General features: G+C 47.9%; 1 protein-coding gene across 4 annotated transcripts in view; it reads right to left on the reverse strand.

Moving 5' to 3' along the window:
* Positions 1-7,239, reverse strand: part of RILPL1 (Rab interacting lysosomal protein like 1) — a 32,744-nt gene extending 25,505 nt beyond the window's left edge. For 2 of the 4 annotated variants that reach the window (XM_019733964.3, XM_019733965.3), the window contains exons 1-2: positions 6,351-7,226; positions 125-275 (exon numbers count right to left, since the gene is read on the reverse strand). In XM_019733964.3, coding sequence (XP_019589523.1) covers positions 125-275; positions 6,351-6,659 — 460 coding nt within the window. In that variant the 5' untranslated portion in view covers positions 6,660-7,226. Of the gene's footprint in view, positions 1-124; positions 276-6,350 lie in introns of all 4 variants that reach the window. The other 2 variants (XM_019733963.3, XM_019733962.3) reach the window with 2 other exon arrangements.
* Between the last annotated feature and the right edge of the window lie 14,763 nt (positions 7,240-22,002).

Genomic DNA, 22,002 nt, shown 5'->3' on the forward strand with positions numbered 1-22,002 from the left:
CTTTGCAGGTTAGAAACACCACACGATCGCTCAGGGACCGAAACCGTTACGTCACTCACGACATGGGTGATGACAGTGGGAACAGCCTTCTGCCCCCCACCGCCAGGCTGACCCCTCCTCTCACCTTCATGCTTCTGGAACTCTTCCTCAGAGAAGCTGACATCCTTGTGGGAGAGATTGGTCATGAGCTGCTTGTTCTCCTCCTGCAGCTGGGCGATCTGGGAAAGGAGGTCCTGCGCTTCCCCTCGCCACACGTCCTCCACCAGCTCCAGCTCCTGCCGAGGCGATGGGCCAGTATGGGGTTACAGCCTGCCCAGGCAGCAGCCTCACCCCCTGACCCTCGGGAGCAGCTCGGGGTTGCAAGGGCTTTGGGTCTTCCCTTATCCACGAGAACCAAGAATCGGGCAGGTAAGCAGGCAAGGCCACCACTAGCCCATGTGGAAACTTTACAAGTGACAGGAGGCCCCCTTCCTCTGTTAGCACCTGGCTAGGTTAGAACTGCCCCAAGGACAACGAAAGAGCTGGCACTGCACCTGTTAACTAGACAGAAGAGAGAGGATGAGGAGCCGCAGGCTACGGGCACCCTAACATATGCCCAACCTCTCTGGGGAGGTCACGTCCCTGACCATTGAACACACCCTCAGTCAGGACAAACTTCTCCCCAAGAAAGAAAGAGGCTGCAAAGGCCCTGAGGGTTGCCACCTGGCCCCAGAGCTCCTCGGATGTCTGATACGGGCATCACTTTGAGCGGTGTTGGGCAACTCGCTTGACCACTGAGCCTCAGTTTCCCTCAGCTGGGGAGCCCTCGTATCAAAGCCGACAGGGTTGGTGTGAGGATAATTAAAATAATTTTGTGGATGGCTATAATGAAAGAAACAAATAACAAGTATTGGCATGAATATGAAGAAATTGGAAGCCTCGTGCATTGCTGGTGAGGACGAAAAATGGTGCAGCTGCTGTCTGACAGTCTGGCAGCTCCTCAGAAAGTTAAACACAGTTACCATCGGACACAGCAATTCCACCCCTAGGATCTGCCCAAGGGAAATGAAAACACGTCCACGCAAAAACATGTGTGTGAATGTTCACAGTAGCATGATTCACAAAAGGGAGAAACAACCCGATGTCCATCAATAGATGAACGGGTGAATAAAACGTGGTCCCTCCATACAATAGGATGTTATTCGGACAAAAACAGAATGAAGCGCCGACACGCTGCGACATGGACGAACCTTGAAAACATTACACTAAGTGAAAGCAGCCAGACACAAAAGGATACACAGTATGTGATTCCACTAAAGTGAAATGTCCAGAACAGGCAAATCCACAGAGACAGAACGCAGAGTGGCAGTTGTCTAGGGCTGGAGGGTGACGGGTTAAATGAGTGACTACTAATGGGTGAGGGCTTTCTTTTCTGAGTAATGACAATGTCCTAAAACTGACTGTGGTGATTGTGGCACAACTCTGAATACACTAAAGAGGTTGAACTGCAGACTTTAAATGGGTGAGCTGTGCGGCATGCAAATTATATTCAATAAAGCTGCTACCAAGAAAAAAAAGGTATTCTGTAAAACCATGAACTAAGCAGGGCGTTATTGCTGGGCCTGTGTGGAATGCTGGTTTAAAGCAGTGACACTGAGCCTGCTGACCCACGTTTGGATCCTGTGTCTGCTGCTTACCAGCTGATCTTGGACAAGTTTTTCAATCTTTGCGTGCTTTGGAAATAAGCAAAATAGTACTATATCTCCCTTCGAGGGTGATCATGAGGATTAAATGGTTAATCCATGTAAATCATCTGGAATAGTGTCCAGCACCTAGAAAGGGCTAAAGGTGTGCATGCAGATTTCCGTTCCTCCTACAGCCCATCACAAGCCGGCCCAGGTGGCCAGATGTCAGCATCACCTCTGCTCAGCTCCTAAATAAGGTTGTAAGTCCCATCTCCTTTGTTGGGAAGCTCATAGCATTGGGGAAATAAGAGGTAATAACTAAGTACTCACACAGCTGGCTCAAGGTCACCAGGGAAGGTGAAGGACAGTGGCAGAGGGTGGAAGTGGTGGTGGAATGATGGAGTGGGCACGCATCCTTGCCACGCAGGGGCGGGCTGGGAGCAGAGTCAGGCTCTTCCAGCCCCTCTGCTGTTTCCCTCTCTTTCCGCCCGGCGCGGGCTGAGCACACAGAGGACCCCAGCAAGTATCAGTCAAGTGTAACTGGCTGGGGTAAGCAGAACAAAGTCCCCCAAAGATGTACCCATCCTAATCCGTGGAACCTGAAAATATGTGACCTTACATGGCAAAAGAACTTGGCAGATGTGAACCCGTTAAGGATCCTGTTGTGGGGAGAGACTCCTGGGTCATCTGGATGGGCCCAATGGTCCTTATAAGTGACAAGAGGGAGGCAAGAGGGTCAGAGTTAGAGATGAAATGGCAACAGAAGCAGAGGTCTGAGTTAGAGAGAGACACGAAGATGCCACACTGCTGGCTTTGAAGCTGGAGGAAGGGGCCACACAAGCCAAGGAAGGCTGGCAGCTTCCAGAAGCGGGAAAAGGCCAGGAAATGGATTCTTGCCTAGAGCCTCCAGAAGCCAAAGTGCCCTGCTGACCCATTTCTGACCTCCGACCTCCAGAATTTTATCTAGCATTATTCATATTGGTTATATTCATAATATCATATTATCTAGTCTGATCATAAATTTGATGGTTTTGAGCAAGTTTGTGGCAATTTGTCATAGCAGTAACAGGGACAAATAGAGACTTTTAACACTCAGTTCTTTTTCTCCCTCTCCTCTCAGTGAATTAAAGTTGATGCTGGGAGAGCAGATGCTTGCCTCTGAGCTGACCATGGAGAATTTTATCCTGACTCCATAGCAGCTAAAAAGGCCCATCCAGGAAGTCACCCCTGGTTGATCACTTTCTTTGCCTTCTCTCTGCATTAACAGCCCTCAAACTCCTTATACTGGTTCACGAGGTCCAACATAATCAGACCCCCTCATCTCCCTGACCTCATCTCCCACCCCTATTCCTCACTCACTCTGCTCTAGAAGAGTGACCTTCTAGAAGGAACACTGACCTTCTTTGTGTTCCCTAAACTCACACCAAGCTCTTACCTACCTCAGGGCCTTTGCACTTGCTGTGGCTTCTGCCTAGAATTCTAGCCCCTCCTCCGATCTTTGTGGCTGGCACCTACACTTCATTCAAATCTCAGCTCAGATGTCATCTCCCCAGGGAGGCCTTCCTGACTGCCCCATCTATTAGACCCCCACCCTGACAACTCTCTTTCATATCTCCCTGTTTGATTTTCTTCATGGTACTTATAAGCTGAAACTGTAAAAGCTTTAAAAAAAAAGCCTATCGCTTCACCCTAGAATTTCACCATCCCATAGAGTAGCCACAAGCCATATGTGACTGCTGGGCACTTGAAATGCGGCTGGTCTGAATCGAAACATGCAGTAAGAGTTAAACACCACTGGATTTAGAAGACATAGCACAGAAAAAAAATGCAAAATATCTAATTAATAATATTTTTTGTAGCTATGTAACGTGAATATTAATTAAACATATTGTGTTGATTTGTTTGTAACATACACACATATCAAATCATTATGTTGTACATCTGAAACTAATGTTACATGTCAATTACACACATATTGCAATTAAATTTGTTACATTGTTACATATTGAAATAATATTTTGGATAGATTGGGTTTGATAAGACATGTTTTAAAATTAACGTCAGCTGTGTGCCTTTTTATTAATGTGACAAGCCATATTGTATTTCTATGGGACAACACTGCACTATTAAGTTAGGTCCATAAGTGCAAAGACCTCATCAGTTGTGGTCACCGCTCTCCCCCAGAACAGTGCTAGCGTAGGCACACAGTAGGTACTCAGTAAGTATGTTTGTTGAATGAATAAATGAACATATGCTGTTTATATTATATGTAAACAATATATAAACATTATATGCAAACAACTACATCTGCATAGCCACTGCTTTCTAAAACCTATTTGTGTGTCTTTTCCTGTCTTCCCCACACCCACCGCCTAAAATGAGAACCCAGCTTTCCTTTCCTCTGCATCGTACGTGTCACTTAGGAGAGTATTTTGCATGCTGTGGCCTGTCAATGGTGTTACAGACCGAGACATCAGGCAGAACAAAGGAAGAAAGAAGAAAGGAAGGGAGGAAGGAAGTAAAGAAGGGACAGAGAGATAAGATCAAGGACATAAGATTTTTGTGGAAACTATCTTGAAGAGCCTTTGAGACTACAGGGGGAGAAAATCAGTCGACTCTCTCTAGATCCCAAGAATATAAAGTAAAGGAGTTGGGGGCTGTTATAGGGAAAAGAATGCTGTCCTCTGGTTGATGAAAGCTCATCCTCAGTGTTTACAAACAAACTGTGCCAGTGAACACATTGGTGTTTACTTCCTAGCTGACAGGGTTCCAGAAGCCACAAGTGCAACTGGCTGGGAATTCCATCTGACTCCAAGCCTAGTGACCTCCAATGTCTCCAAGGGGTGCCTCCCAGCCTGGCTGTGGCAGAACTAAAATGCCAGGGGTGGCGACATGGCTGTCAGGACTTCTCTGCGACCTGGCCTAAGCCCCTTGGTCCCTGCTAGTAAGAGGCATGAGAGGATTTCAAAGGTCCCTTCCTTCCCTAACCCTCTAGGAGAGATGGAGGGCTCTGGGGTAGGAGTAGGGGTGCCTGGAATGGGGATGGGGTCCCCAGTATCAGCCTATGAGCATCTCAGTGAAAGCCTCTCCAGGCCTAAAAACAAGTTAACACTTGTGGGGCCCTCACAATGGGCTAGGCTCTGTCCTGAGCACTTTACATACATGAACTACTTTAATTCTTATCACAACCATACAAGACGGGTTCTGTTATTATGCTCATTTTACAGCTGAGGAAACTGAGGCACAGAGAGATGAGGTGACTTGCCCAAGATCACACAGACCTGAGTGGTAGGGTTTGAAACCAGGCTGTCTAGTTCCAAAGTCCCTGCTCCTGGGAATCTTAACACTAATTACAGGGCTGGGGCATTTTCAAGCTCCAGGGTTAGAGTTATCTTGGAAATGTTCCCTAACTCTTGGGAGCTTGAGTTTCCTTCTTGACCCCAGGGCATAGGGACCTATGAGGACAAACACAATCCAATCTCGCAAACACTGGTGGTTCTTAACCCACCCACAGATCTGCCCTCAGGTCAAAACTGCAGACACAGCCTGAGTTATTTTCCTTGAAAACACCAGACCTCAAAGCACACAATGGGTGATGGCCTGCCAGGGAGGTTCAGAGAGGCCAAGTGTATTTCCTGAGGCCACACAGCAAGCCAGAGATTGTCAGGTACCGGGATCCTCCAAGGAAAGGCGTTTCCTCCTATTCTCAGTCGGGGGAAGATTCTGACAGGAGCTTCCCTGGGCTGAGGTTGGGGCAGGAAACCACACAGTCTCCCACTTCCTTTTCCCCAGGCACCTCGTCTGGACTACTAGCCCAGTGGGGAGGCCCCAGTGCATGAGCCCAGAGAACTTCTTGTTCACAGGGCAGAGACTTAGCTTTAAAGCTGCCCCAAATCAACTCCTCCCCCTAATTTAAACAGGGTAGGGAAGAGACACTAGCGCTATCTCCACTGGAGCTGGGTTTCTCTCAGCACTAACTTAGGACCAAGTCCCCCCACCCCACTCACCCTCGGTTGCTTCATCTGTAAAATGAAGATAGTAATTCCTACCTCAGAGTCCTATGAGGATTAAAGATAAAATCAAGGAGGGGAAAGCACCTCAGAGCACAGGTTAATAAACCAGAAGAAACCCTGGCAAGCAATTTGCAAATAGGAACCCAGAGACTGGAGGTCAATAATAGCTCAGGAGATGGAGGTCACATCCACTGTGCTCTCTGGTGGGTTGGGAGGTAGAGTGAAAAAAGGGGTCTGGTATCATATCTTGGATAACACTAAAGGGCAGAAAGCTTATGTCATTTCTGGAAACAAGTAATATTATCCAAGCACTTTACCCTGCTTAATTCTTATAAGGTGGGTCCTATTACTACCACCATATGACATGTAAGGAAATAAAAGAACAGAGAGGTTAAGTAACTTACCCAGGGTCACACGGCTATTAAATGGTAGAGATAGAATTGGAACTCAGGTCTGACTCCAAAGAGCTGCCCTTAGTCTCTGGGGTGATATATGCCAGGTGCTCATGGCCGAGCAAAAGAGAGCCAAAGGCCCTTCCTCCATCCCTCCCTCTCTCATCCAGTCGGGTCTCCTCTAACCTAGTCCCTGCATACACACGTGTGCCCAATGTTGACGGGCCCCCTGGTCCCAGTGGCCCCACTGCCTGGATGGGCTGACTGAGGCGGCTGCCCACCTTCTGGTGCTTGCGCTCCTTCTCGATACGGTCCATCCTCTCCAGGCGCAGACGGTCCAGCTCGAGGCGCAGCTCGTCCAGTTCTGGCGCGACGTGGTGGCGACTCACCAGCACCTCCAGGATCTCCAGGACGCGCACGACCTTGGGCATGAGGCGCGCGATGGCCTCGCAGCCGTGCTGGTCGATGACCCGCTCGAACTCGTGGCCCACCAGCGACGCGATGTCGTACACGTCCATGACGGTCAGCTCCGCCACGTTCTTCTCCAGGACCGACTCGGCAGCCAGCGCCGACCCTCGGTCCTCCTCCATGGCCCCCCGCCCGGCCTCTCCCCCTCCCCGCAAACTAGTGCAACTCCCAAACTTGCGGCTGTCGAGGGCAGCGCCGGGTCAGGCCCACCTCGCGGCGCCCAGCCGGCCTGCGCTTAGGGGGCCCTCGGGCGAGGGCGCACCCGGCGGGCGGCCGGCGTCGGCATGGGCGGAGCAGAGGATCGGAGCCGGGTCAGCGCGCTGGGTGCGGGTCTCGGCGCCCGCTCGGCCCGGAGCCTGCTCTCAAGTGGGAGGAGGAGGAGGAGGAGGACGGCGAGGAGAGGAAGGCGCGCGTGCGCAGGCCCGCGGCGCCTCCCAAGTTGGGAATCCGAGTTGGACGCAATGGAGGCGAGGGGTCTGGCTGAAGAGGGGGCCCCGCTGCCCTCGGAAACAGTTCGCGCCTGAGTGGCGCCCCCACGCCCGGTGCCTGGGAAGGAAAGGCGGCCGCGGCTCCTCCGGGAAACTTTGGCGGTGGCGAGGTCTGCTGACCGGCTCCCCCCGCGCAGGGATGCCGCGCGCCCCGCCCCAATCCCGGCCTGGCGAGGGGCGCGCCCGGCTTCCGCCGCCCGAGGGCGCCCTGAGGTCCCCACCGGCACCGCCCCCCGTCCGCCGATTCGGCAGCCCCCGGTCCCCGCTCCTCCCTCCGTCCTCCCCCACCCGCCGCGCCAACCTCTCCTCCGCCGGCTCCAGGCTCCTCTTCTCCCACTCCCGCCCCGGAGGGGTCGAGGCTAGCCAGGCGGAGAAGGGGCGGCGGCGGTGGTCACGGGGGTCACTTGTCTGTGGGTGCTTCGCAGCGTCACAGGGCGGCCCCTGCGTTGAAGAGGAATAGAGGGGTCGTGAGGTGGCCTCCGGTGTGGGGTGAATCCTGGGGAGGAAGCGAGGACACTCCAGCTCTCGGACGCTCCCCGTTGACCTGATCGCAGACGCCGCTCCGGTACAGGTGTCCTCCAAGAGGGGCGCAAGGATCGAGGGGTCCTCTATCCCCGACGCCGCCCGGCTCACCTGCCAGCCGAGCCATTCTTTAGCGGCTCCTTGTAACATCAACGCCACTTCACAGAGGAGGCGACGCCAGGGTTTGGATCTTAGCACCATGAGTTTTCTCGTCCCAAGCCCCCGAATCCCCCGGTGCTTTTGATCTGGCTAAATCCCCTCGTCCGTAAGACACCGTCCCCACCCCCAGGAGAGCCTTTCCTGAACCCACAACCCCTCCGCTCTTCTCACCCCCACGCAGGGTTTGGGGACCCTCCTGCACTGCCACAGCCCCGCTGCCTTCTCCCCTGAAACTGCTCTTAGCATAGAGTTTGAACAGTGTGGTTCCACGTCTCTCCCAGCAAACGTGAAGGCAGACAAAACCCTGAACGCCCTTGAAGCCTTGAAGCCCACCCGACCTGGCACGTGTTGATCAAACCTTTAAAAAATATGTTTTAAAAAGTCTATAGGACATTGACTTTATATTCAGTTTAAATGTATACTCGTATAACGCTTTCCCTCACCGTGTGCCCAGGCATTATTCAAAATGTTTTACAAATATTTCCTCATTTAAGCCATACTCCGTGGGTTCTCAAAGTGTGGCCTGAATCAGCATATGTGCTGGCCACACAAAATGCTGTAGAAAAGTTAGCTTTATAATTATTAATGAAACCTGGAGGAGATATCCGGCCTGGGTATGGATGTAAATATCAGGCTGCCAACCAGAAATGTGGACCTGGATCTCGGGACTAGAGCACGTAAGACCCACACTGACCTTCAGGAAATATTTAGCTCTGAATACATGCCAAGTACTCTGCTAAACCTGTAGGCTATTGGCAATAGGCAAGGATAGGATTACTGCTCTTGTGGGAAACAGACAGTAAACAGGTAAAAACTAAACTAATTTCAGATAGAGCAAGAGGATGGAGAAAGGGGAGGAATCAAGATATCAGTGTCACAAAAACCAGGCGTGTTATCGCTCTTCAACTGCAATAAAAGTCCCACACGCCATAAAATATTTTAAGATGTATTTCTAAAACTTATTGAAACTATATGACCCACAGTACCGTTATTACACTTGAAGAAATTCACAGTAATTTCTTCATATCAAATATGCAGTGTGTTCAAAATGTCAGTGGTGTCATTATTTTTTTTACAGTTTTTTTGTTTAATTCAAGGTCCAAATAGTATCTACATATTGCAATTGGTTGATATGTTCCTTAGTCTCTTTTAATCCTTTGTCTCCTTTTGTCCCCCAGCCTTGACATTTATTTGCTGATGAAACAAGATTTATTTTGTCTTGTAGAGATTCTCAGTCTGGATTTTGCTAATTTCACCACTGTAATACCCTTTAACACATTTATCTGTGGTTTTTTTTTTTGTTTTTTTTTTTCTGTAAACTCGTAGGTGGATCAAGAGATGTGATCTGATTTGAGTTCAAATTATTTGGTGGTGGTATGTTCTAGTATTTCTTTTTTCCCTTTTTTTTGGGGGGGAGTTAATTTGTTAATGTTTATTTAGATGTAAATCACATGTGATAACAGTCACCCTTCTAGTGTGTAAATCAGTGGTTTTTGCTATAGTCTCAGGTTGTGCAATTACCACTGTCTAGTCTCAGAACGTTTTCATTAACCAAACTTAGCAAGGGAGTTTGGATGCTGTGCAGGAAAGCACACGTGACTTGGGGCGGAGGGCCTGCAAATTTGGGCCAGAGCTGAAATATTGGGAAATAGAAAGGGGATTAAGGGTCGTTCCATGGGGGGGCGTCTTTCATCGTCCATTCTACACACATGGCACCCAACTTCTCTCCGTAACACAGAAGGACTTAGTACTTAAAGACTATGGACTTCCTGAAATATTTATGAATAAGATGCTATAATGTCTGTGAATTAATTTCAGATAACCCACTCAGAGGGTGGGGTGGTTGGGAATATGAATGAAATGGAGACTGGCCACTTTGTTAATAATTGTTGAAGCTTGGTGATTGAGAACACGGAAGTTCATTATACTATTCTCCCTCCTTCTGTAATAGACATTTTTCACAATATATATATATTTTTTAACTAAAGACTATAGACTTGAAAGAGTGCCAAAGTATTAGCTTGCCTGGGATGACCACAAGTCTTGCTTCCGCCGTGGGTAAAATAAAAGAGATTTGATGCCACCAAGAGGACTAGAAGATCTGGAATGGGAAGGGAGAATGAGGGGGTGCTGGGGACCACCCACTGTTAGGGCAGGAGGAATTGCTGTGGGCAGATGACAGATGGTTCCTCACTCTGTGAGCCAGTCGGGCTGGGCATGGGGCAGACAGAAGCAGGGATTGTGTGGAAGGAGAAGTCACTGCTTCCTGGAAAATCAGGCCCCAGGCGCCCCAGAAACCACACTAGGCCTTAAGAGACAACTGGGGCACTTGAGTATAGCTTCCCTATGCTGTCGCCATAGACTCCACGGGAACTGAATGTGTGTCCCTTCAAATTCATAGGTTGAAACCCTAGCGTCCAATGTGGAGGTTTTAGGAGGAGGGGGACTCTAGGAGGTGATAAGTTCCTGAGGGCAGAGTCCTCATCATGCCTTGGATTAGTGCCCTTACAGAAGGGACCCCAGAGAGCTTCATCGCCCCCCTGCCATGTGAGGACACTGTGAAAAGACAACCATCTATGAACCAGGAAGAGGACCAGCACCACACACCGAATCTGCCAGTCCCTTGATCTTGGACTTCCAGCCTCCAGAATGATGAGAACTACATTTCTGAGCTTATACAGGACTGGGTCTCTAGGGTATGTTTGTTATAGCAGCCCAAGCTGTCTAAGATAGACTATTTTATGAGCATCCCTACTTTTCAGGAGTCTGAGCAGTCCTTTTTTTTTTTTTTTTAAGATTTTATTGGGAAAGGGGAACAGGACTTTATTGGGGAACAGTGTGTGCTTCCAGGACTTTTTTCCAAGTCAAGTTGTTATCCTTTCAGTCTTAGTTGTGGAGGGCGCAGCTCAGCTCCAGGTCCAGTTGCCGTTTTCTATTGCAGGGGGCGCAGCCCACCATCCCTTGCAGGACTCGAACTGGCAACCTTGTGGTTGAGAGGACGCATTCCAACCAACTGAGCCATCTGGGAGGCAGCTCAGCTCAAGGTGCCGTGTTCAATCTTAGTTGCAGGGGGCACCACCCACGATCCCTTGCGGGACTCGAGGAGTTGAACTGGCAACCTTGTGGTTGAGAGCCCACTGGCCCATGTGGGAATCGAACCGCAGCCTTTGGAGTTAGGAGCATGCAGCTCTAACTGCCTGAGCCACCGGGCTGGCCCTCTGAGCAGTCTCTTGCCCAACTCTGCTGTACTTGTCCCATCCCTTAGGCGTGATCCCAAGGGCTGATAACCTGAAATAGCGTCACCCGCTCTCTGCTACCCACGCATCACCCTTCTGACTTCCCCTGGTTGCTGTTCTGTCTTCTTCTTCCTCTCCCGTTCTCCCCTCCAATGCCCCTCTTTCCTCCTCCTTCTTTAATTGACAGACTTGAGATGGTCACGGACAATTCGGATGTCATTATTACATCTTTAAACACCAGAAATGTCATATGAGACTCATGGTTTGTTCCATATTGATTCCACTTGATAGCCACCCTCTCTCCGAGGACACTGTATAGCAGGTATGATCAGGCTCCCAAAATCCATCTTGGAAAACAGGAAGATCAAACCTTAGCAACAGGATTCTTTACAGGGCATTGGGCATGCTCTCTGAATTTCAATGTCTGTTTCTACCTGAAGAGAGGTTGCCTATAAATGCGAATCTGGGTGGATTTTCCATGATGTCACATGAGCCTGAGAGTGCTTCTCTCCTTCTGGGGTCTCGGCCACTCAAATGGCTGGGCTCTTTTTTTTTTTTAATTAAAGCTTATTGGGGTGACAATTGTTAGTAAAGTTACATAGATTTCAGGTGTACGATTCTGTAATACATCATCTATATATCACATTGTGTGTTCACCACCCAGAGTCAGTTCTCTTTCTATCACCATATATTGGATGGCTGGGCTCTTAATTAAAGAAAATGCTTCGAGAAAAATATTTGGAAAGTAAAAAAAAAAAAAAAACAATCACCCATTGCTTTTATATAGGTTCCTTTAAAAGCTTATGAGTTAATTAAAACTTTATTAGAGAGTACCAGGGATGCAAGAGTGAGGGCAGGAGGGAAGTGAGGCAGAAAAGGAGGAAGGACAACTTCCAGGTGAAGTTGGCCCAGCTGGTTGCGGAGGTTTGTGGGATGTGCCTGGGAGGATGTGTGAAACCACTGAATCTCAGGGAAAATGGTCCAGCGTCACAGAGGTGGGCATTGGTCGTGGTGGGGGTCCATGGGGAAGGTGAGCAATTTATCTGCTTATTCCATGTCTCTCATTAGCCCTCCCCATGGGCCATAAACCTTCCCAATTTCTAGGAGGACCCCCCCTCCCTCGTTGGGTTGGTCTTGGGTGCTGAGGTGGGTGTGGCCGTGGCCCGTGGTCTTCTGGAAGCATCGGAAATGTCAGGAGCTGGGGTGACTCTCACACTGCGCGGGGCTTTACAACCAGGGGACCAGTGTGAGCTGTGGCTGGTGGTGTTCATGTCCCCAGTGGGGGTGGGGGAGGGGGAGGGGGAGGGTGCAGGTGAGGTTATATGCATAATCCATTCACAAAATTTAGTAGAATTCCTCCCATCTCATCATGTCCACTCCCAGGTAACTAGTGTTGACACTTAGGTCCATGATTTTTTGCTGAGCATATGCATGTATATCTAAACACACATTTACATTATAAATGGAAACATGACACATGTATTAGGATGCAATTTGCTCTTTTCACTTCATCACACCCTATAATCATTTTCCAGCTCAACATATATAGACCTATCTCATTATTTATTTTTTAATAGATAATACCCCCCCCCCCCCATTCTGTTAAGTGATTGTATAGTTTTCTGTTTTACGGATGTGGTGTAATTTACCCGATCACTTCTCCCTTGACAGACATTCTCACTATTTCCTGGTTTGGGCTATTTTAAACAACGTTGCTGTGCCAATCGACACTTAATTTTTGATTGTTTCTTTTTTTCTTTTTTTTTTAAGGAGGGCCCAGCTCACAGTGGCCCATGCAGGGATTGCACCGGCAACCTTGCTGTTATTAGCACCATGCTCTAACCAACTGAGCTAACCAGCCACCCCAATTTTTGATTCTTTCAACTTTATGAGGCGTGGCCAACACACCTTACGTCCTCATCTGCCCAGCGCCCCATTCCTGCCTATAAATGAGGCAGGAAAAAGGCTGCAGCCACGGCTCACAGCCTCACACTGCAGACAGCAACGCCCCCTCTTTTTCCTCCCCCAGTCCCCTCCCCTCCCGTGTGCTCTCCACAGCCGCAGCCACACATCCTTCTAAAGTGCACTTTTGCCCACGCCATTTATTGCCTTAAATCCTTTCCACGGTTTCCATTGTTCTTTGGAGGCTGTGGGGAGGGCATCTAGCTCTTCTTTATTCTCCACACTTCAACCGCACTAGCCCCTCATTGGGTTTTCAAACTTGCCGAGGTCAGATCCCTCACACAACGCTGTTAGGAGTGTAATGGGTAAAATTGTTTTGGAAGACGAGCGGTTTTCCAAACCTAAACGTGCGCCTACCCTCTGACCCAGCCAGTCTGCTTCTAGGTTTATACCCAACAGAAAGGAGATGAGAATGTTTATAGTAGCTTTACTCAAAATCACCCAAAAACAGGAAATAAGCGGAATGTACTTTTTTTGGTCTGGCTTTGAGTCATTCAAGTTGTTGTGTGTATAAATAGCTCATTCCTTTGGATTGCTAAGTAATGTTCCACCGCACGGATATACCACAATTTGTTCCTCCACCACTCACCTATTGCCGAACGTTTGGGTCCTTTCCAGTATTTGCATAATTCAAATACTGTGAACGTTCACGCACAGGTCTTTGTATGGACACGTGCTTTCCTTCCTGTGAGGTAAATGCTTAGAGTAGAATGTCTGGGCCGCATGGGAAGCTGGTGCTTCACTTTTCAAGAAACCACCGAACTGTTTTCCCAAGTGGCTGTGCCATCTTACATTCCCACCCGTGGCAATGAATCGGAGCGGGCATGGGCCTTCCTAATTTTATCAGCATCCTTGGGTGATTCGGTTGTTCACCCAAATTTGAGAACTACTGGCTTAGAGGGTGACAGAATTGGGAGGCTTTTCCTTCAGGAGGTGGCATTGGAGCAGAGACCTGGGGAAAGTGAGGGAGGGAGGCACCAGGAAACTTGTGAGAAGACGGTTCTAGGAAAAGGGGGCAGGACGTGCAGAGCCCCCAGTGTGCCTGGTGTGGTACTCATCGCAGGGGTCCGTGGGGCTTGAGCGGAGCTGAGAGGGGAAGTGTGGGAAGAGACAGAGGAGAGTGGGGCCTGAACGTACACAGAGGACCCCAGGGAAGGGAACGCTCTATGGATCTGGTTCTGAATGAGCTTGGGAGCCACTCTAGGGTTTGTAATGACATGATTTCATAGCAGAGAAACTGAGGCTCAGAGAGGTAAATTAACTTGCCACACGTCACACAGTAAGTGGCTCAGCTGAGGTTCAACCCAGGTCTGTCAAAGGCCAGAGAGCATGTTGTTGACCTCGTGTGCTCTTGGAGCTGGCTTTGGCGTCAAGTAAATAAATAAAATGCAGGTATTGGGAAGCTGTCAATGTCCTCCAGCCAAAGACCACCAGGAACACAACAGCAGTTAAGCCGGGGGCTCGTTACTCGCACCCAGGGAGAACACACACCACAGGGAACCGTGGGGTGTCCCAGTGAGAACATTAGGGTGCAGGAAAGAAACTTACAGGATTTGGGTTTTGGCTGGGTGATTCTGGGGAGAGTTTAAGGATCTGGGGGTTTGCTCTAGAATGGGTGCCGTCAGGAAGCAGGAGTAATTCTGGGATTGGGGCTCTTAATAGATCGTATCTGCTCGGAGGACAGCCCAGAACGAGGCTAGAGCTGTGACTGGTAAAGTAGCCGCCGCCACTCATATCAGCCCAGAGAAGGAGACGTCTGGTATTTTGCGGCCTGGACCATGTTTGTGTCCTGTCTCGTTCCGTCACGGTCACAGAGTGGCCTTGTTTCGTGGTGATGTTCTGTGACATTGTTATTTCCACGGGAGAACACCAAGGCCAGCTGACAGTGCCAGGCCAGCAAATGATGTCACGCACTGCTCTGCTTTTTCTCAAAGACGTGACACCTGCTTGATACTATTCAGGGTGGAAATACGGTCTAGGGAAAAACAACCCCACGCCGATCAGCTTCAGCATATGATCGCACCTCAGAGACACAGCCTGGCCTGGCTGCCCTTTCCGCCATCTTGCTCCAGCTGTGCTGAGTCTCTGGACTTATATCTCGAGCAACTGAACCACTCTTCCCCGTTCATTTGTTGTAAGCAGCTTTGTTGAGATGCCGTTCACTCACATGCTATAAAACTCATGCATTGAAAGGGCACAGGTCAGTGGCTTTTAGTATATGCACAGATACACACAACCATGACCTGAAAATCCATTTCATTCCAAACAAAAACCCCATTAGCAGACGCGCCCTGTTTCCTCCTGACTCCCCACCACAGCCCGAGGTAAGCACTACTCTACTACTCTCTGTCTCGATGGATTCTCCTGTTTTGGACATTTCATACAAATGGAAACATACAATATACGGCCTTTTTGCGACGGGCTCCTTTCGCTTAGCATCCTGTCTTCCAGGTTCGTCCATGTTGTAGCCGCATGTGTCGGTTCTGCTTTCCTTTTTATGGCTGAGTAATATCCCATTGTTTGGATGGACCACATTTTGTTGATCCATTCATCCATCCACGTGGGACTTTTGGATTGTTTCTACTTTCCCTGTTGCTTTGCCTGTGACAAAAGTGGTACTTTCCTTCTGGAAGCTCAGATCACTTCGCAGGAACCTTTACCTCCTCAGAGAACTCCTTGTCTTGGGGAGATGAACCAGGCTCCAGAACAGAGATGGGAAAGTGAAAAGGCAGCTCACAGCCATTGAATACCTTCTGTGTGCCAGGCAGGGGTCCAGGAGTGACAAGATAAATTAGATCACAAGTCCCTGACCTCAAGGAGCGTGTAGTCCAGTGAGTACAGAGGTACATCTGTTGTTCTGCCTGCCAGGATCCATCCCATTTTTCTGATTTTCCTCAGATGAACCACCCCTCCCCTGCGTCCTTGTTCCAGGGTAGGAAAGCCAGGCTTGACCAATCAGCACCATCCAACCTGTGGGCCTGGTGGTTGGCTCAGGGATGGGCACTGACCTCAGACAGTGCAATGAGAGCCCAGGACACTTTTCCTGGCCTCTTGAAAAAGGTAAGTTATCATTTTGGTTGGTAGTTTTTTCCATGAGTTGCTGAGAACATCGGCTGGAAGCCTTGTTGGTTTTGGGAGAACCAGGCCGAGTAAGAAGGCAAGCAGGGTCAAGGTGTGGGAGATCAGACCACATCCTGGGATGTCATTTGAGCAACTGGCTCAAGCTGTGCCTTATTTTTTGCTACCTCAAAGCTTTGTAGCTGCATGAACCAATGAGCTTTAAGAATTAAAAAAAAAAAAAAGATTGTGCTGATGGTTGAATATAACTAAAACCATTGAATTGTACACTTTAAATGGTGAATTGTATGGTATATAAATGATATCTGAATATTAAAAAATGAAATAACAAGATAAAAACTAGGATAGAACCACACACAGGGTTTTGTTGAAACCCAGAATAAGAGCAGCTGACTCAGTCTGCAGAGGTGGGGCAGGCAAGCAGCCTCCCTGAGGAGATATTACCCATTTTACAGGTGAGGAACTAAAGTCCCTGTCAGAAAGGAACTGAGTATGATCCCCTCAATGAGTGACGGGGCTAACAAAGTGATTAGTACTTTGTAGCCCATAACCTAGTCTTTGAAAACATAGGCTCTCCTTATGCACTGTCAAAATGTCTAATCCATGCCCCCAATGAATTGACCTAAATTATTTTAAAGCATATATATCATCGGGCCTGCTTATCATGACCATCTCCAAACAAACATGGGGGAAATCTCTGTAGTTCTAACGCCTTGCTTTGCATTTTCAGAGTTTGTCAGAACTCTTCAATTCAAACTGGCTTAAGCGAAAAAGTTACATGAAAAAGAAATCCAGGATGTGGACTTCAGGCACAGCTGGATTCAGGAGCTCAGCGACGTCATCTGACTTCTGTTGTTCCTTAATCCTCAGCTCCAGATTTGTACAATGTTAACATCATCTTCATGCAGGTTCTCTACACAGTGTGGCAAAGGTGGCCTCCAGGACCTCTAGGGTTACATCCTACTGGTATAATAATCTCAGAAAAGAAAAATCAATGAATTTTCATTGCATATCATTGGCTCAGCTTGGGACACATGCCCATCCCTGGACCAATCATTGTGCTTAGGGAGATAGAAGTTGCTGATTGGTCAGGCTTAGAGCCAGGGGGTGGGGCAGTCCACCTGAATGGCATGGGATAAGACAGGAGGGAGGGCAATCCTCAATGGACAAGCAGAGTGCTCTTATAGAACAGAGAACAGATGTTGAACAGACGAGAAAAAAAATCCATAGTTTGGGACCAGGAAGCTGGTAGTGCTTGTCCACACTGTAGAAATGTGGCCATCTAAACACTTTCTCTTTTTAATACTTCAATTTCAACTTCACGATCTGGAATATCCTTTTCTTCACACATCATTACCCAAATCCTTCTTTAAATATTATTCCTGCCTCTTCACTAATATCCTCACCAGTGGATCCTACCATCAAGAATGACCCCCTTCTGTTCTCCTGTAGCTTTTTCTACTTGGATTACCCTCTTCAGCCTGTAATTAATTACTTCCAGGTATTATTGTTCGCTGTGTACAAGCAGAACCCATCACAGGGGCCTGGGGTCATGTGACCCAGTCTCACTCTCAGTAACAGCCTCACATTTACATTTTTCACTTTTTACAGATGCTAATTTTGAATTTGATTTACAATTCAGGACAAGAGTTTGTATCAGTTAGAAAATAGAACTCATTCTAGGTGTTTCTAACAGAAACGTTTCCATGTAGGAAATTGGTTTGTAGTTACCTATTGCTGTGTAAAAAGTAACCCAAAAACTTAGTGGCTTAAAACAACAATAATCATCATCTTTCATAGTTTCTGCAGGTCTGGAATTGAGGGGCAGCTTGGCTGAGCAGTTCTGATACAAGGTCTCTCATTAGCTTGAGGTCCAGAGCTGCGGCCATCTGAAGGCTTCACTGGGGCTGGAGGCGCCACTTCCAAGATGCCTGTCACCCGGCTGTTGGTGGGAGGCCTGTCTTTCTCCATGTGGGCCTTTTCCAGAGCTGCATGAGTGTGTCCTCAGGACATGACAGCCGGCCTCTCCCAGAGGAAGTGATTCAAGAAGACAAGGTAGAAGCAACAATGCCTTTTATTACCTAGCTTCAGAGGTCACACACCGTCACATCTGCCACACTGTTGGAGACAGAAGTGAGTCACTAGGTCTTCCTCCCAGTGCAGGGGAGAGAAACTGGGCTCCACCTTTGGAAGCGAGGAGAGTCAAAACATTTGTGGATATATTCTGAAACCATCACAACAGGTGACAATAGAGCTGAAGAGACAAACCAGGGATGATGAGACAACCCACAAACGAACAACAGCAGAAAGACCCCAACTCACTTAGGCCTGGAGGAGCTAAGAGAGGAAGTGGGGTTACCAGAGCCCAGAAGCCAGACCACCCAGTGGAAGCTGGAACTTCAGAGAAGCTGGAGTCCTGAAGATTCAGCAAGATTCAGCCCATAGCAGACGTGCTTCCCAAAGCAGAGAGGGAGACACAGGCCCTTGCTTCTCCCTTCCTCTACTTTCCAATCTCCTGTCAGTACCTGCAATTAGCTGAACCTACCAGGAAGCAGAGTACAAGGGGGCCTGTCATGCAGAGGAGAGCAGAGAGGGCTGGGATCAACTGCACAGAGGGCTAGAATGGCTGATTGGGTAAGGTGGTGATATTGTGGTTAAATCTGTCTTGAATTCTGATTATTTTTATATATTAATGTTGTTCTCAATAAAGCGACACTTTAAATCTGAAAATGAAAGAAAAAAAAAAGCATGATGAAAGAAAATCCCCCAGTCTCCTTTAATTTTCCCGAATTTTAAAAAAGACTTTTGTGGGACCAGAAAGGAAGGGGAGCTTTAAAACCCAAACGGCAGAAAGCTGATCTAGCCTTTGTGTAGAAACAGCCTTTTGTTTTTGTCTTCAAAACTTGCCAGCATTTGAGAATGTACTGGTGCAACTGATACAAACACCTCATCAATTTCTAATCTGGTTGCCTAGTCCCTGCCACAACAAGCTGCTGATTCCAAGCAGAAATAAATTATTTTGTCCACTCTTGGTATATACCCAAGAGCACTGAAAACACGTCCATACAAAAATATGTGCATGTATGTTATAGCAGCGTTCTCTATAATAGCCAAAAAGTGGAAACAAACCAAGTGTCCATCAAAGGGTGAATGGATAAACAAAATGTGGCCTATCCATACACACAATGGAATATTATTCAGCCATCAAAAGGAATGAAATACTGATACATGCTACAATATGGACGAACCCTGAAAACATTATGCTCAGTGAGAGAAGCTGGTCACATAAGGTCACATATTGTGGGATCCCAGTCTAAATCCACTGAGGCAGAAAGTAGATTAATGGTTGCTAGGGGCAGGGGGGATGGGGAATGAATGCTAATGTGTCTGCAGTGTGTCTTTTGGGGATAATGAAATGTTTTGGAATTATTGTTGATGGCTGAACAATTTTGTGAATGTGCTAAAAACCACTGAATAGTTTAAAAGGGTGAATTTTATGGTATGTGAATTATATCTCAATAAAGAAGGGAGGGAAGGAAGGAGGGAGGGTGCATTTGAGAGCTTCGTTCATCATTCATCAAGTATTTTTTTATCATAAATTTTACTTTAACAATAAGAACAATTTCATACAAATTAAAAAGTTCTGCTCATCAAAAAACCTACTCTGCCATCTTAAGCACAACTCCCATCATATATTTTTTGAGTATCCACTATGTGCCAACTGTTTGTTGTGTCAGAATATTCATGCACACCATGGCACAGTAGCTCATGCCAATCTGTGCTGAGGACTGTAGAAGTGCACACTTACTATGGGTGACCTGGCGAGTCTCAACAGCATGTGGTTCTTTGAATTAATTTGTCTTCATCCTGAAATATGTTGAAAAGACACCTGATGAGTAATTATGACAACGATGTTAAAAAGAAAAACCTGTACAAAGAAGGAACTATACTGAGTGGTGATACTGATTATTTTATAGTACTGTGATTAGAGTTACTCTGCCTCTTTTCCAATTATTAGACAGTATAATTACTTTTATAGCATAAAAAATAAATTTACAGATGACTTCTGGCTGCATCTCTGGCTTGGCCACCACAGCGTTTCCAAAAATAGGAGTCAAATGTATTTAGGTACAGGGCCGGCCAGGTGGCTCAGGCGGTTGGAGATTCGTGCTTCTAACCCCGAAGGCTGCCGGTTCGATTCACACATGGGCCTGTGGGCTCTCAACCACCGGTTGCTGGTTCGACTCCTCGACTCCTGCAGGGGATAGTGGGCTGTGCCCCCTACAACTGGGGTAGAGGGGACAACTTGACTTGGAAAAAGTCCTGGAAGTGCACACTGTTCCCCAATAAAGTCCTGTTCCCCTTCCCCAATAAAATCTTAAAAAAACACATGTATTTAGGTATAGCATCTGACACAATTTTCCACAGTCCTCCCCACTCCCTATTGCCTTAAGCTGGTGCCATCTCTCATTCACATAAACTTCCCGATTGCTGAAGGCATTTGAATTTGGGTCCCCTGATTTATAAAGTACAACCCTCACAATATACATTTCATTGTCAGCATTTTAAATCCCTGATCTGTGGAGTTAGAATATTATTTAATTCGTTCAAAAATAAAAAAAGAACATTTAATTTCTAGATAAAAACAGAATTGTTCTTGGCAATTTTCTACAGAGTTGGGTTGCTTGGTAAGTCCAAAAGTCCTGTCCATAAGTTTAATAGGATACCTCTGTAGGTATTTTAAGCAGAAAGAGTTTTAATATAAGGAAACAAAATCGGTTGGCGAGGCTGGTAGAGTGGTAGAGCAGGCCCTAGGTTGACCCTCCCTCCAATGATGGCTCCCAGATTATTCTACAGGCGAAGCAGGACCATTGCCACAGCCTGGAAGTTGGAGAATCAGGGGATCATTACTAGAACTTGTGGGTTCAATAACCATGAAGCTTCTCTCACGGTAGCTGCACCTGTTTCTTGACACCTGAAGTAGGAAACGGATATTGGGCCACTACTGCCCCCTATCGCCTGATGATGTCCTTAAGAAACTTGCGCAGCACAGTCACCAGCATGAGTCATCGGATCCTCAGGATTTCAGCAGATAAGGAAAGCATATGGTGTTCACCTCCTTTGTACAGATAAGAGGTGATGTAACATAATTAAGGTCACACAGCTCCGTGCAAAACTAGAGTAACAACTAGGTGTCCTCATCCCCTGGCCAGTTCACTGAACTCAGCTAAGATGTCACGCGGGAGGTCTTCTGTGGCCCTGGTAGGGCCTGGGAGCACAGCGTGCATGCACCCGGTGCCTCGGGAGTGATGCAGACCGGTAAACGACTGCGCCTCAGGAGGCACAGCTCTGCGCTGTAAGCACACAGCAGGGGCTAGTGTTTGGCAGAGGGAATGTTCAGGCACATTTCAGAGAAGAGACGACGACATTTGAATTGACTTTTGAGGAATGAGTAGGAGAATGTCAGGAGGCAAAGGGCAGGGGAGAAATTGTCCTAGCAGCTGGCAAGAGCTAAGGGGAAATGGTGTGGCAGCAAGATTTTGGGGAACTGAGAGAATTCTAATTTTGGAAGGACTTGGACAAGGATATTTTTTTTAACAGTAAAATAAAGAGCATTAGTCTTAAATATGCATCTCCTTGATTACAAAAATATGGAAACACTCGTGCACCCTTCATTTAGGTGGAGGCATAAAATACTTCAACATCTCCGGAGGTTCCCTCGTGTCCCCTCCCACCCTGTACGTGCGCGCCTCCCTTCTCCCCCAGTCGATTTTTGAGGGGTGAGGAGAGACCAACACAAAATCTCCGAGCCCCTGGGCTGCAGCCCCCATCTCCCCGTCCGTCCACTCCTGTTGTTGCCTCCGAATCTCTCGCCATGTTTTTGAACAACCTAAGAGGGTCCTGCAGTCGGTCAGGGGAGGTTTCTCGATACTGTCGCTTTCTCGTGAACTTGAGGATGCGCGCGAAGGGGGATGGAGGTGGGGACGAGGTTTTCTGGTCCTTCGGAGCCACCGTCCAGG

Source organism: Rhinolophus sinicus, chromosome 9 (assembly GCF_057876585.1).
Source record: "Rhinolophus sinicus isolate RSI-liver-muscle chromosome 9, RSI-T2T, whole genome shotgun sequence".
Classification (NCBI taxonomy): domain Eukaryota; kingdom Metazoa; phylum Chordata; class Mammalia; order Chiroptera; family Rhinolophidae; genus Rhinolophus; species Rhinolophus sinicus.